At 46.2% G+C, this 12,421-nt stretch overlaps 1 protein-coding gene across 1 annotated transcript; it reads left to right on the top strand.

Moving 5' to 3' along the window:
- The first annotated feature begins 9,551 nt into the window (after positions 1-9,551).
- Positions 9,552-10,316, top strand: LOC110709074 (putative dihydroflavonol 4-reductase). Its single transcript, XM_021887285.1, has 2 exons — positions 9,552-9,910; positions 10,044-10,316. Exons 1-2 carry the CDS (start codon positions 9,710-9,712, stop codon positions 10,182-10,184), a joined length of 342 nt encoding a protein of 113 aa, XP_021742977.1. The 5' UTR covers positions 9,552-9,709; the 3' UTR covers positions 10,185-10,316.
- The last annotated feature ends 2,105 nt before the right edge of the window (positions 10,317-12,421 follow it).

Genomic DNA, 12,421 nt, shown 5'->3' with positions numbered 1-12,421 from the left:
GGCCTGAGCACTAAATGATCCAATTAAAAGCCCAAGGTCAAGGTTCAACTCTCCAATTGCTCAAAAGTCAAAAGTCAGCCCACAAAGTAAGCCAATTGGGCTAAAGCCCAACCTCTCCAAGTATGATGAGGTATAAAAGCCCTCATATTAACACATTCAAGGGGAGATCAGATACATTATCACATATGATCATTGACATTCCAATTCATATGCTCATTCTTGCATTCAGAAATATTCCACAAAAGCCTCAAGCTACAAACTCTCTTGCATAGTGTCTTCCTTCTACACATTGTACTGACTTTAGCATCGGAGGGGCCTTCCTCGGAAACACCCCGAGGCTAGTTTACGTGTGTTCACTGTGCAGGAAACCTTCGGCCCAACACAACTTGGATCGAATCCAGTCTTCTCCATTTCAGTGGACCTTCGGCAAGGTCCCATTGTTTTCAACCGAAACAATTTGGCGCCGTCTGTGGGGAAGACTTTCAAAAATCTTTAAGCCAAATTCCTAACCAAGATCATCTTGCAATTATCTTAGCAGCCATGGCTAAGAACCGCAAGAGCAAAAGCCTCCGTCAAGGAGCGGGCGAAAAGCCTAAAACCCCTACACCATCGCCCACGCCGGACCGGAACTCTCCCAAGGGTGCCGGCTCGGGGGAGGATCACACAAGGAGGATTCCCTATCTCCTATAATGCATGACTCTCAATATAGGCCGGACCACTCTCGTCTAGCAGGGGTCAGTCTGATCATAGGACATATTCAGTGTCCCGAAGCCAACCATCGGCTGCACGGCCTCATGCCCACACTCGGCCGGGGACCCCTTTGACGGGGCCCAGTTCGGAAGAGGTGGCAAGAGCGCTGGCAGTACTCATGGAGGCAATGAGGGCACAGAATATGCCACCGCCTCGTGATCGAACTCCTCCGCATACCCGGCATCAGCGGAGGAAGTTAGACCATGACGGTGGGAAGCTTCCTTCCTTCCGGGAACTGGAAGAGTGGGAGGAGGATTCTTGGAAAAATGAAAAACAGAGGAAGAAGAACTCTCAATTATTTAAAGGATCCTCATCCTCAAGACCAGCAGCGCATAAGAGCAGCAGCTCAGCTTCTCGGCCAGAATCTACTCGCCGGGAACCCGAGACTGCTCGCAGAAGCGTCCTTGACCGACTCGGCGGCCAGGAACCGAGCGTGCGTAGTCGCCTCTCGTTCCCTGCAGCCGAGGCCCAGACTTCCCAGCCAGGGACGAAAACCACTCCTACCTCTCTAAGAGGGCGGAGCGCGGTCCCTTCGGCCAGGAACAAGGGCAAGGCCATTATGCTTCCCGCTAGTTCACCATTCGAGCAATGGATACTGGAAGAGCGCGTACCCACGGTTAAAATACCGTCGCATATCACATATGACGGGACCACGGATCCGAAGGACCACGTGGCCTCGTATGAGACTCATATGCATCTTTGCCCCAGATCCGAGGCGACTTGGTGCAAATATTTCCCAACCACTCTCAAGGGGGTCGCGCAAGCGTGGATCTCCAAGGGAGTAAGGCAAGGCTCCATAACAGGTTGGGATGATCTGTCCTCCAAGTTCAGGAGCAAGTTTTCCACGGCAAACCGCCGAGAAAAGACTACCGCAGAGCTCATGGGTCTGCAACAGGGGGAAACCGAAAGCCTCCGAGACTACCTGACCCGTTTCAGTAACGAGTCATCAAGCGTCTCTCAGCTGGACCAGGGGCTAGCTGTTTTTGCAATGCAGAATGGCCTTCAGCCAGGAAAATTCCTAGACTTCATGGTCATGCATACCCCGCAGACCTTGGAGGAAGCTCTTAGTGCTTCGGATAAGTTCATCCGAGCCGAAGAATGGAATAAAGCAAAAACCCAACCTCAATCCGGGGGAGGGAAACAGAGGCAAATACCCTTGTCTGAAGGCCAAGGCCATAAGGCAAAGGGAAAATCAAAGGCCTCGGAGCCATCTTCGGCCAGCGACCTAAAGAAGGACAGGTTTGCCTCATACACAGGCAGATACGAGTCCTACACTCCGCTCTCTCTTCCACGCGCCAAAATTTACAGTGTGACGAAGGAGGAGCAGAGTTACCGAAAGCCGAGACCACTCCCAGAGTGGTATCAGCGAAAAAATAAAAATCAGTGGTGTGAGTTCCACGAGTCTTCGGGCCACAACACTGAAGAGTGTATCCAGCTGAAGGACCAGATAGAGGACATGGTCCGGAAGGGATACTTGAAAAAATACATCGCGGATCACCGCGAGAAAAAAGAATCCGAGAGGCTAGCAAAGGACCCTCGGCAGGACCTTGATTTCCCCCGGAAAAACAGTAAAAAACCGGAGGGGAAATTCCCTCCGATCAATGTTATCTCGGGAGGAATATACTCTCGGAGGGAGCACAAGCGTCACCTTAGAGCTTTGACTCACCAGGTGAACAACGCTGACATTCAATCTCCCCAGTCGCCGGTGCCGAACATGACGTTCACAGCCGCCGACTGCCGGGGGATTACGTTCCCTCACGAGGATCCGTTGGTGATCATCGCCACGGTGGCCAACCACGACGTCAGTAAGGTCCTTGTTGACGGTGGCAGCGGAGCAAACATTCTGTTCCGAAAGGCCTACAACCAAATTAAGCTGAAGCCCAAGCACCTTACGCCGGTACCCTATCCGGTATCCGGGTTCAATGGGGCTTCAACTTATCCAGATGGGAAGGTGACACTTCCTGTCACCATCGGTTGCGATGAGGCAGCCCGGAACGTCATGATTGAGTTTTTGGTCATCGACGCTCCTTCAGTGTACAACGTGATTTTGGGGAGACCCATAATTCACGAGATCCAAGGGGTCGTCTCAACTTATCATCAGCTGATGATTTATGTCTCAGACGCCGGCTTCCCCGAAAGGATACAGGGCAACCAGAAGGACGCCCGAAGGTGCAACTACCTCAAGCCATCCAGTAGTCGCCCAGATAACGACAAGGATGAGGAGGAGAAAGAAAAAGAAAGAGAGCCAAGCACAAAAAAGCCGAAAGGCCTAAGTGCTTCGGCCCAAGGATCAGTGCCCAGAGAAAAAGGTCCCGAAAGGGAAAAGGTTGACTCTTCATCTGAGCCGAAAGACTCAGAGTGCCAGCCGAAGAACACAAAGACTGGGACACCTGCTGACATTGGCAGCAGACCAGATTCTGAAGAGTCCAGTCCATCGGCAATGGACATGGACCAACAGACTGAAACAGCAGAGTTGGCCGAAGGAGATGCTGAGAAATGTGTAACAATCGGGATGGACCTTGATCCTAACACCCGTTGTGAACTTATTCAGCTCCTGCGGGATAACAGAGATGTGTTTGCTTTCTCGGCAGCTGATATGCCCGGGATAAGTTCAGACCTCATCTCCCATAACCGAAGGGTCCATGCAAGGCCTCTCAAAATTGGGGATCTTGTCCTTCGGAATGCTGCTGCAGTTCAGAAAGGCCGAATCCATGGGAAGCTCTCAGCTACATGGGAGGGACCTTATGAAATTTATGATGAGCTTCAGCCAGGGACATACCGACTTCGGCAGTTGGATGGAACTGAGTTGAAGAATCACTGGAATGCTGATGTACTGAAAAAATACCATGTGTAAACCCTTCGGGGCAGAACAATCTTTGTAAGTACATTTTGAACTAATGACAGGCCTTGGAGCCGCCATTTATATAAAATTTACAACTTTTTATCCTTTCAAAATTTTCTTTGTTCTATCTACTCTTTGAGGGTTTTTTATTCAGCCTCGTCTGAAGCCTTCGCCTTCGGGTAACTGGGTTTCAGATTGCTGACAAAACCTGTCTTTTTAAAGAACACCGGTCTTTCAGCTGAAGTCAAACTTCAGTAAGACTTGTTCTCCAAAGACATGAGTCCATGGACAATTCTGGGATATTGCCTTAACTGAGCCTTGTATCCCAGAGAGCCATTATCCGAAACATTGCCTTAAGTTGGCCCTGTGTTTCGGGTATCCATTTTTCAAAGATAGACAGAAAATCAAGGATAACAGCAACAGTTGAAAATTTTTAAATCAGCCTCGTCTGAAACCTTCGCCTTCGGGTAACTGGGTTTCAGATGGCTTACAAAACTCAGTCTTTTTAAAGAACACTGGTCTTTCAGCTGAAGTCAAACTTCAGTAAGACTTGTTCTCCAAAGACATGAGTCCATGGACAATTCTGGGATATTGCCTTAACTGAGCCTTGTATCCCAGAGAGCCATTATCCGAAACATTGCCTTAAGTTGGCCCTGTGTTTCGGGTATCCATTTTTCAAAGATAGACAGAAAATCAAGGATAACAGCCTTTTTAAATCAGCCTCGTCTGAAACCTTCGCCTTCGGGTAACTGGGTTTCAGATGGCTTACAAAACTCAGTCTTTTTAAAGAACATTGGTCTTTCAGCTGAAATCAAACATCAGTAAGACCTGTTCTCCAAAGACATGAGTCCATGGACAATCCTGGGATATTGCCTTAACTGAGCCTTGTATCCCAGAGAGCCATTATCCGAAACATTGCCTTAAGTTGGCCCTGTGTTTCGGATATGCGTCTTCTTTAAGAACGCTGGTCTTTCAGCTGAAGTCAAATTTCAGTAAGACTTGTTCTAAAGAGGTTAGTCCCAGAAAGCTAATATCCCAAGCATTGCCTTCAGTTGGCCCTGTGTTTCGGATATCCAACTTTCAGACAGTCAATCTTCAGTAAGACTTGTATCCCAGAAGCATTGCCTTCAGTTGGCCCTGTGTTTCGGATATCCATTTTGAAGAAGTTCAGAAATTGCTTATTCAACTAAAGTCATACTTCAATTTCTGTGGGGGCAAGAAGCACGCAGTGCAGCTATGTTCGGCAGAGTTGAAGAAAAGAAACAGTAAAGCATTCAAAAATAAAGCAACTGAAGAAAAAAATTGAGCTACAAGTTCAATAATTCAGTATCGGCAGCCGCCCACAAGCGGAAAATAACAGCTGCCGAAATACGTACATAAGCAAAAAAATAAAACTGCTGTACGACAAGGCAAGCTGAAGCAAAAAACAAGGCAAAAAACTCAGAAAGCGGCAAGTCTAAAGTTAAGCACATGATGAACCGCAAGATTCTGAAGACGACTGCCCGAGTTCCTATGCTTCAGCCGGCGGATCAGACTGATCAGCGTTGAGTCCCATGGTGGCCTCAGCCCCAGCAGCAGAAGAGGCGGGCTTTGCACTTTGCCGAGCCTCCCTTTCCCTCTGCTCAGCTTCCAACTCCAGTCTTTCAGCTTCCTCTTCGGCTTCCTCAGCCTTAAGAATTTCAGCTTCAGCTGGAGTTGCAAACTTCATGTGAGGGTCTTCGGGATTCTGGACCCACTCAGCACATTTAGACCAGTCCAGCTTCGGCTCAGCATGAAGGCAGACTCTTCGGCATACTCGGAATCCGTTTCTGAAACCCATCTCATATTCCTCTTGGGTATAGACACGGACTTTGAGTAAAGCCTCAGCATCAGCCAGCTTCTTCTGGGTCTCCTCCAAGTCTTCCTTGGATTTCTTCAGCTCATCAGCGACTTGGGAGGAGGAGCCTTTCAGCTCATTCAGCTCTTGCTGAATTTGGGAAGCCTTTGTCTGAGCCTGGGCCACTTCAACTTTCTGGATCAGCAGTTGATCCTCAGCCTTTTGGAACTTAGCTCTTTGAGCTCCAGCAGCAGCAGCAGCCTCTGAGAGTTGGACGTCTTTGGCCAGGAGCAACTCTTCAGCAGCCATTCGGCTGGCTTCAAGAGCCTCTAGACGCTGCTGTACTTCAGCTTGTGCAGCAGTTCCTTCTTGAATTCGGCTCTCAATAGCAGCCTTGAATTTGGAGACGTCCACTCCCATATGCTCCTGGAGGAATTTTTCCCCTTCCATCAGTGGGGGAAAAACCTCCATCTCCATAGCATCGCAGAAGGTTTTCAGAGCTTCGACAGCTTTTTTACCGTACTCCTCAACCTCCTGCTGCTTCTCTTCAGCTGCTGCTTGCTTCAGCTTAGCAAGCTTAACTTCCTCTTCAGCCACCTTCCTTTCGTGCACAGCAGCGTCTACCCTATCTTGTAGGGTATCAATCAGCTCTACAGTGAGAGTCTGATTGTGCACGAACTGAAAACAGGAAGACAAAAAAAAAATAAGTAATAAGAAAAAAATAGAGCTGAATTTCGGAGGAAATGAAGGAAAATTACCTGCATCATCAGCAGTTGGTTAGACCTAGCTGGGTCAGGAACTGATCTACTGGATTCGCCCATCCCAGCAGTGGCCTTCAGCGACCAGATCCTTGCCCTGTCTACTTCGGACATGCCAGCAAAACTGCCGAAGTAGGCTTCAGCTCCTTCTCGGTTTTGACCCCATATGAGGTCCCAGATGTGATCTGGGATTGGAATTCGGGGGGCCGAGAAACCCATTTCTCCAGAATGCAGAGTCTGGAAAGAAGGGAAGGACGACGATGGAGCTTGATTAGCTTTGGTTGTCTCAGCATCATCCTTCTCAGAGGAGTCAAGTACTATGACCTCCTCTTCTTCAGGGGTGAGGACGAAAGCCTCAACCTCTCTGGCGATATCTGCCGTGAAGCCCTCAGCACTGGACATCACGGCATCTTTATTTTCGTGCTCAGCAGCACTCTTCTTGATTTCTTCTTGGACCCCTCCCTTAGGTTCGGGAGTTCTCTGATCCACCTCCATCTCAGGAGGTGGCGGAGGGGTCTTTTGAGGAGATTGGGGTGTTGGCTGGGGAACCCTCGGCGATCCATTGCCTTCCTCAGGTTCCCTTATTGCGACGCCGATGGTCATCGGCCTCTGCTGAAAATCATGAGGGCCGATGATGGCCATCCTTCGGCGCCTTTTCAGAAGGGGCTGCTCGTCCATATCTGAGTCTGAAGACTCTTGTATTTGATCTTCGGGACGAACAGGAGCTTTGCCTTCTCTGTGTCTGTTACTCTCTTCAGACTGTAACAGACAGGGGGGAAGAAGAGTGTGAGTAAAAAAAAAAAAAAAAAAAAAAAAAAAAAAAAAGAAAAGAAGAAATGAAAAGAAAAAAAAAAAAAAAAAAAAAAAAAAAAAGTTGTCTGAAAACTCACCGAGGTTTTCAGCAAAGCCTCGTCTTCTTCAGCTGCTCTAGCTGCAGCTTCGGCTTCAGCAGCTCTGGAGGACCCTTCTCCTCCTTCACAAGCCTCAAGTACCCGTGCAACCTCTTCGGCTGTGCGGGCAGCTTCAGCTTCTTCGTTCAGCAGCTGAAACCAAGGGTCTCTCTTCTTCCACCAAGGCTTCTGCCTCTGATACAGAGCAACAGCCTCAATTTGGAAGTGGGAAGAGTCCAGATGAACTTCCCTATGCCTCGGCTCAGTGATAGACGGGGCCCGTTCAGTTACAACTCGCTCTCGGTTAACACCAAGACGAGCGTAGTTAATACCAACGTTGGTCTCGTCCCGCTCTGAAAAAAGGAAAGGGAAAAAGTTTAGCTCAGATATGTTGGCACAGCATAAAAAAGCAAAGCGAGAGAAGAAAAAGAGGTAGTTAAAAGCCTCGGCCCCAGCCGAAGAAGCTTACCATCCTTAAACTTTCGGCTGAGGCCAACAGCTGCTAGCATATTCTCTTGGAAAACGTAATGCGTATCGGGGAGCCAAGTCTCCGGGATATGCTGCATTCGACCACTCCCCCCCGGGTTCGGCAGCTTGCCGAAGATATGTTGCTGATCCAGGTTCGGATCCGCCCCGTTATCTGCGGGGGGACCTAGACTTCCCATTTCGGGATCAGGCTCAGCTAAGTACCGGGGAGCGCTGAAGACGCAAGGGTGGCCCGGATCTATGGGTGCCCTAACCCAAATCCATTGACCTCTCCAGTCCTTGTCTGAAGAGTCATTTGGCCACATGGTCAAGTATTGGGGCCGGGACTCAATCCGATACCACCCAGAACCATGGCTTCCGTGCCCACTCTGAATATTTGGCACTAGCCGATGGAGCTTTCTGAAGCAGTGCAGGTTCGGCACGTATTTGAAGAACTTGCAGACCCATAAGTATGTCATCACCCTTCGGATGCTGGTGGGGGTTAGCTGACATAGGGAAATGTTGTAATGGATCAGCAAGTCTCGGACGAAAACGTCCAAAGGGAACCTCAGCCCATACTGAAGCTGTCTCGTGTACACCCCCACATACCCCGGGGGTGGACGATGGATTCTATCGGATGCTGAGGGCATTCGGCACCAATATCCATCAGCTTCAAAAATGCCGTAGTGCAACTCAATTTGCTCAGCAAATCGATATTGATCGGCGTTCTCTACCCACCATGAGTAGGGGCGGTTCTTTATCATGGCCGAAGCGACTTCGGCATTCTCCCACTCTGAAAACCCAGGGAGGATATCCCAAAGGACAGCGGGAATTTCATCGTCCCGTCCAGAAGCACTCGGCTCATCCGTTCTTTGAGGAGGAGCCGAGGAAAGGGGAGTCGCCCTAATCCCTTCAGCAGGGTCAGACTCCGGCCTTTGACCATTCCAGGTCCCAATCCTATTCCTAGGATCGGGAATCGGCCTTGCTCTTCTTGGAGCACAGGCTCTACCTCTAACTCCTCTTGCCATGGATTATTTCGAAGAGAAAAGTCGAAAGAAAAGGGGAAGGAGTTCGAATTCGAAGAAAAATAAACTGAAATCAAAGGAATTTACCTTAATCTGAAGCGAAAGTTGCCGATTTACGAGTTCGTAGTGGCAAGTCTCAGTTTCTAAGCTCAATGCTCGGGGGAATTTGCGAAGTTTTGATGCGGGTTCTTGGTTTCTCTCTCGAAGAATTCTGGGTTTGTGTTGGTGAATAAGTGAGGAGAATGACGCGCCTCTGTTTATATCTCCAGGTACGGGATACGAAGAGTCTGTGCTTTAATTTCTCTTAAGTACCCACTAAGTAACCATTAAACACATGTCTTGTGATTAAACCGCCCATTATCCGTCCAACTTCCGCAAATCATTAACCGTTGTTATCTCATTAATTACGGTTTAAATTCAAATTTTTGGATCAATTAAATCATTTACTTCCCTCCTTTTCTGAGTTAAATCAAACCCGACCCGTCATTCTTCCAAATCGGGTCTGGGGGGCAAGTTGTTTGGGTCCAATTTAGTCAAAATTGGGCCTGAGCACTAAATGATCCAATTAAAAGCCCAAGGTCAAGGTTCAACTCTCCAATTGCTCAAAAGTCAAAAGTCAGCCCACAAAGTAAGCCAATTGGGCTAAAGCCCAACCTCTCCAAGTATGATGAGGTATAAAAGCCCTCATATTAACACATTCAAGGGGAGATCAGATACATTATCACATATGATCATTGACATTCCAATTCATATGCTCATTCTTGCATTCAGAAATATTCCACAAAAGCCTCAAGCTACAAACTCTCTTGCATAGTGTCTTCCTTCTACACATTGTACTGACTTTAGCATCGGAGGGGCCTTCCTCGGAAACACCCCCGAGGCTAGTTTACGTGTGTTCACTGTGCAGGAAACCTTCGGCCCAACACAACTTGGATCGAATCCAGTCTTCTCCATTTCAGTAGACCTTCGGCAAGGTCCCATTGTTTTCAACCGAAACACTATCATTTCCTCTTTTATTGGCTTAACTAATAACCTTCATGTTTAACTCATATTGTTAGTTAATTGAGCGCTTTAATTGGCGAGTACCTGGTTATATTGGGCATGGAAGTGACAAATGTTCCTTTAATCATGTTGATGATGTTGCAAAAGGACACATAGCAGCAATGGAAAAAGGTCGTCCTGGTGAAAGATACTTACTTACCGGAGAGAATGCATCATTCAAGTATATATTTGATGTTGCAGCTATCCTTACTAAGACGAGCAAGCCCCGTTTGAGTCTTCCTATGTGGATAATAGAAGCTTATGGATGGATTTCAGTACTTAATTCACGGATTACTGGAAAGTTGCCATTCCTTAGTCCCCCGGTATGTTTAATTGAGTAATCGATCATCAGATCAGATCACTTCCTAGCCTTATATTCCCTAAATTCAACTTTATTTATTTTTTGTCTGAAAACTGTACTCGTTTTGACGTCTGAGGGGTTAAAATTTGGAGCAGACAGTGGCTGTGATGCGGCATCAATGGGCGTATTCATGTGGGAAAGCGAAGAAAGAGCTTGGTTACAACCCAAGAAGCTTGAAGGAAGGCTTAGAAGAGATGCTGCCTTGGTTGAAGGATTCAGGCTATATAAACTACTGATCTATAATTCAATCCATCCAAACTCCCTTTGTAATTGTGATGCTTAAGCTTCTGTTGGATCGAAAACTAATCTGTCAAAGCTGGTGCTCGATCCTCATTTGTTTGTTATTTTGTATTATTTTTTTATTTTAATTGGTGTTGTACTTTTTCTTTCAAAAAAAAAAAATATTGTATGACCTAGTCTTTCCTCATAAATTATTTAAGAATGAGATTTTTAGCATCTCTAGAACCTTCCACCGAGCATCATTTGCGTTCAAAGAGTGGAGTTATCGCATTATCAAAGATACCTCTTTAAGCTCGGGGTCTCCAATGCAGAGATCTCAAACCCATCATCTACCTCACCCAAACCACCCCAACCCACAGTTGATTGCATGGGAGGCTCCTCCTCTCAATTCTTTAAAACTCAACTTTGACGGTTCGGTAAAAAAAACAACTCAGCAGCAGCAGGAGTCATCATCAGAGACAGTGAAGATACACCCATTGCAGCACAAACTTTCAAGGAACCACCAATGCCTTCGTAGCCGAAGCTTTTAGCCTCAACAAGGGAATCATCCTCGCCCTCACACAAGGAATACAAAATCTTCACATTTAAGGGGACAAGCTCCTAGTTGTCAACGCAGTAAACGTTATTTTGTCGACCCCGTGGCAAATTGATCACATTATAGAAGATATCAAGATCCTTCTTCGCAGATTCCCCCATTAGGAACTCTGACATGTCTATAAAGAAGTAAATAGAGCAACAATTGGATAGCAAATGTTGGGCATCTTGTCACCGACAAATTGGATATTTCATTTTGTAGCTCTTCAGCTTTATACCCCATTCTCCCCTTAGATGTTTTAGGATCGCCTCTCATGAGGAGGGGGTTCTAATTCTTTCCTTTTTCTTACCTTACCATAATATATATATACACTAACTTTTGGGGGTGTACACACTAAGAAAGGAGGAATTGATTTTAATAAGGAAAATTTGTAAATAATAATTCCAACTTTGCTCCATTTTCATTAAATAATCCCAACTTTAGATTATTCTAGAATAATCCCAACTTTGGAGGGTGTAGACACCCATTTGTGTCTCCCCAAAACCAAACCCAGTGATGAGTACCTTTCACGTCGAATCATAATCGAATGAAGCGAAAGTGTGGAAAGTATAGTGTTGCGGATAAGTTTTAATTTCTTTTCTCTTCTCTCTGTTTTTGAAAACTTATTTTAAGAAAACAGACAATCCAGTTTGGTTGGTTCATGATATGGGTCTAATAGTAGTGTAGTTGGATGGGGCTTCACAAGAGCTTTCCAACGATATATTATAAGCCCAATTCCGATGAATAATGAGGAAGTTATGGCCAATTTACTAAACTGGGCCCGGTTTGAGCCTTATATGCGGCCCAATGATCTAAGGGAGGGCCTAATATGATTTATCATTCCTAATGCAATTAGGAATGGTTTTAGTCTTTTAGAAGGTTCTTTTCATTCCTAATTCAATTAGCATTGATAAATTGACTTTTCAGAGTTTTAATTGAAATCAAATAGCATTTTCGAGGAAAATATATGATTTTATCCTCCAGTACGGTAAACTTATCTGATTTTCGAAAACGCGTTAAAACCAGGCTTGGCGCCTGACTCCAGGCTTTGGCGCCTGGAACCAGGCCTGGCACCTGGCGCTAGCCATTGGCGCCTGGCGCTAGCCATTGGCGCCTGGCGCTAGCCATTGGCGCCTGGCGCTAGTGTTGGCGCCTAACGCTAGTTAGCCAGGGTTTGCGCCAGCTATGTTTTTTGTGCGCCAGACTCTGTTTTGTTTATTTTATCTTTTTGGCTGATTTTCTCTATAAATAACGTATTAAAAACTTCGTTTTCATTCACCAATTCACACCAATTCTCACGAATTCTCATCTACAATCAGTTTTCATTCGCAATCTTTCATCATCAATTCTCTCTTAATTCATTCATCTCTCTCTTTTTCTAAACCTTGACTTTCAATTACAAAATTCCGCATTCATTAGATCTAGACACACCTAGCCATATTCGAAGTTGCCTTCGCCCTAGACGTGAAAGGTTTAATTTATGAGGGTTTGGTCCCAAATCTCTCTTTCAATTATTTAATTTAATTATTGGTTTATTATTTTCCTTGAAGTTACTAACGTGTGTATTTTGTAATTAGAAAGAGGTACGAAGCATCAAAGTAAGTACTTTAATTGATTTTAATTGATATTATGATGTAGACATCATGTTTAGATTGTTAT

This window comes from Chenopodium quinoa, unplaced genomic scaffold, assembly GCF_001683475.1.
Source record: "Chenopodium quinoa cultivar QQ74 unplaced genomic scaffold, ASM168347v1, whole genome shotgun sequence".
Taxonomy (NCBI): Eukaryota; Viridiplantae; Streptophyta; class Magnoliopsida; order Caryophyllales; family Amaranthaceae; genus Chenopodium; species Chenopodium quinoa.
Note: the sequence above shows the minus strand (reverse complement) of the source record. Positions and strands in the feature narration are given on the sequence as shown.

Bases quoted from the DNA above. Each gene is read 5' to 3' on its own strand.
- LOC110709074 (XM_021887285.1), top strand. From the start codon at position 9,710: ATGGAAAAAGGTCGTCCTGGTGAAAGATACTTACTTACCGGAGAGAAT. The intron at 9,911-10,043 runs GTATGTTTAATT...AATTTGGAGCAG, and splicing joins TGCCATTCCTTAGTCCCCCG to ACAGTGGCTGTGATGCGGCA.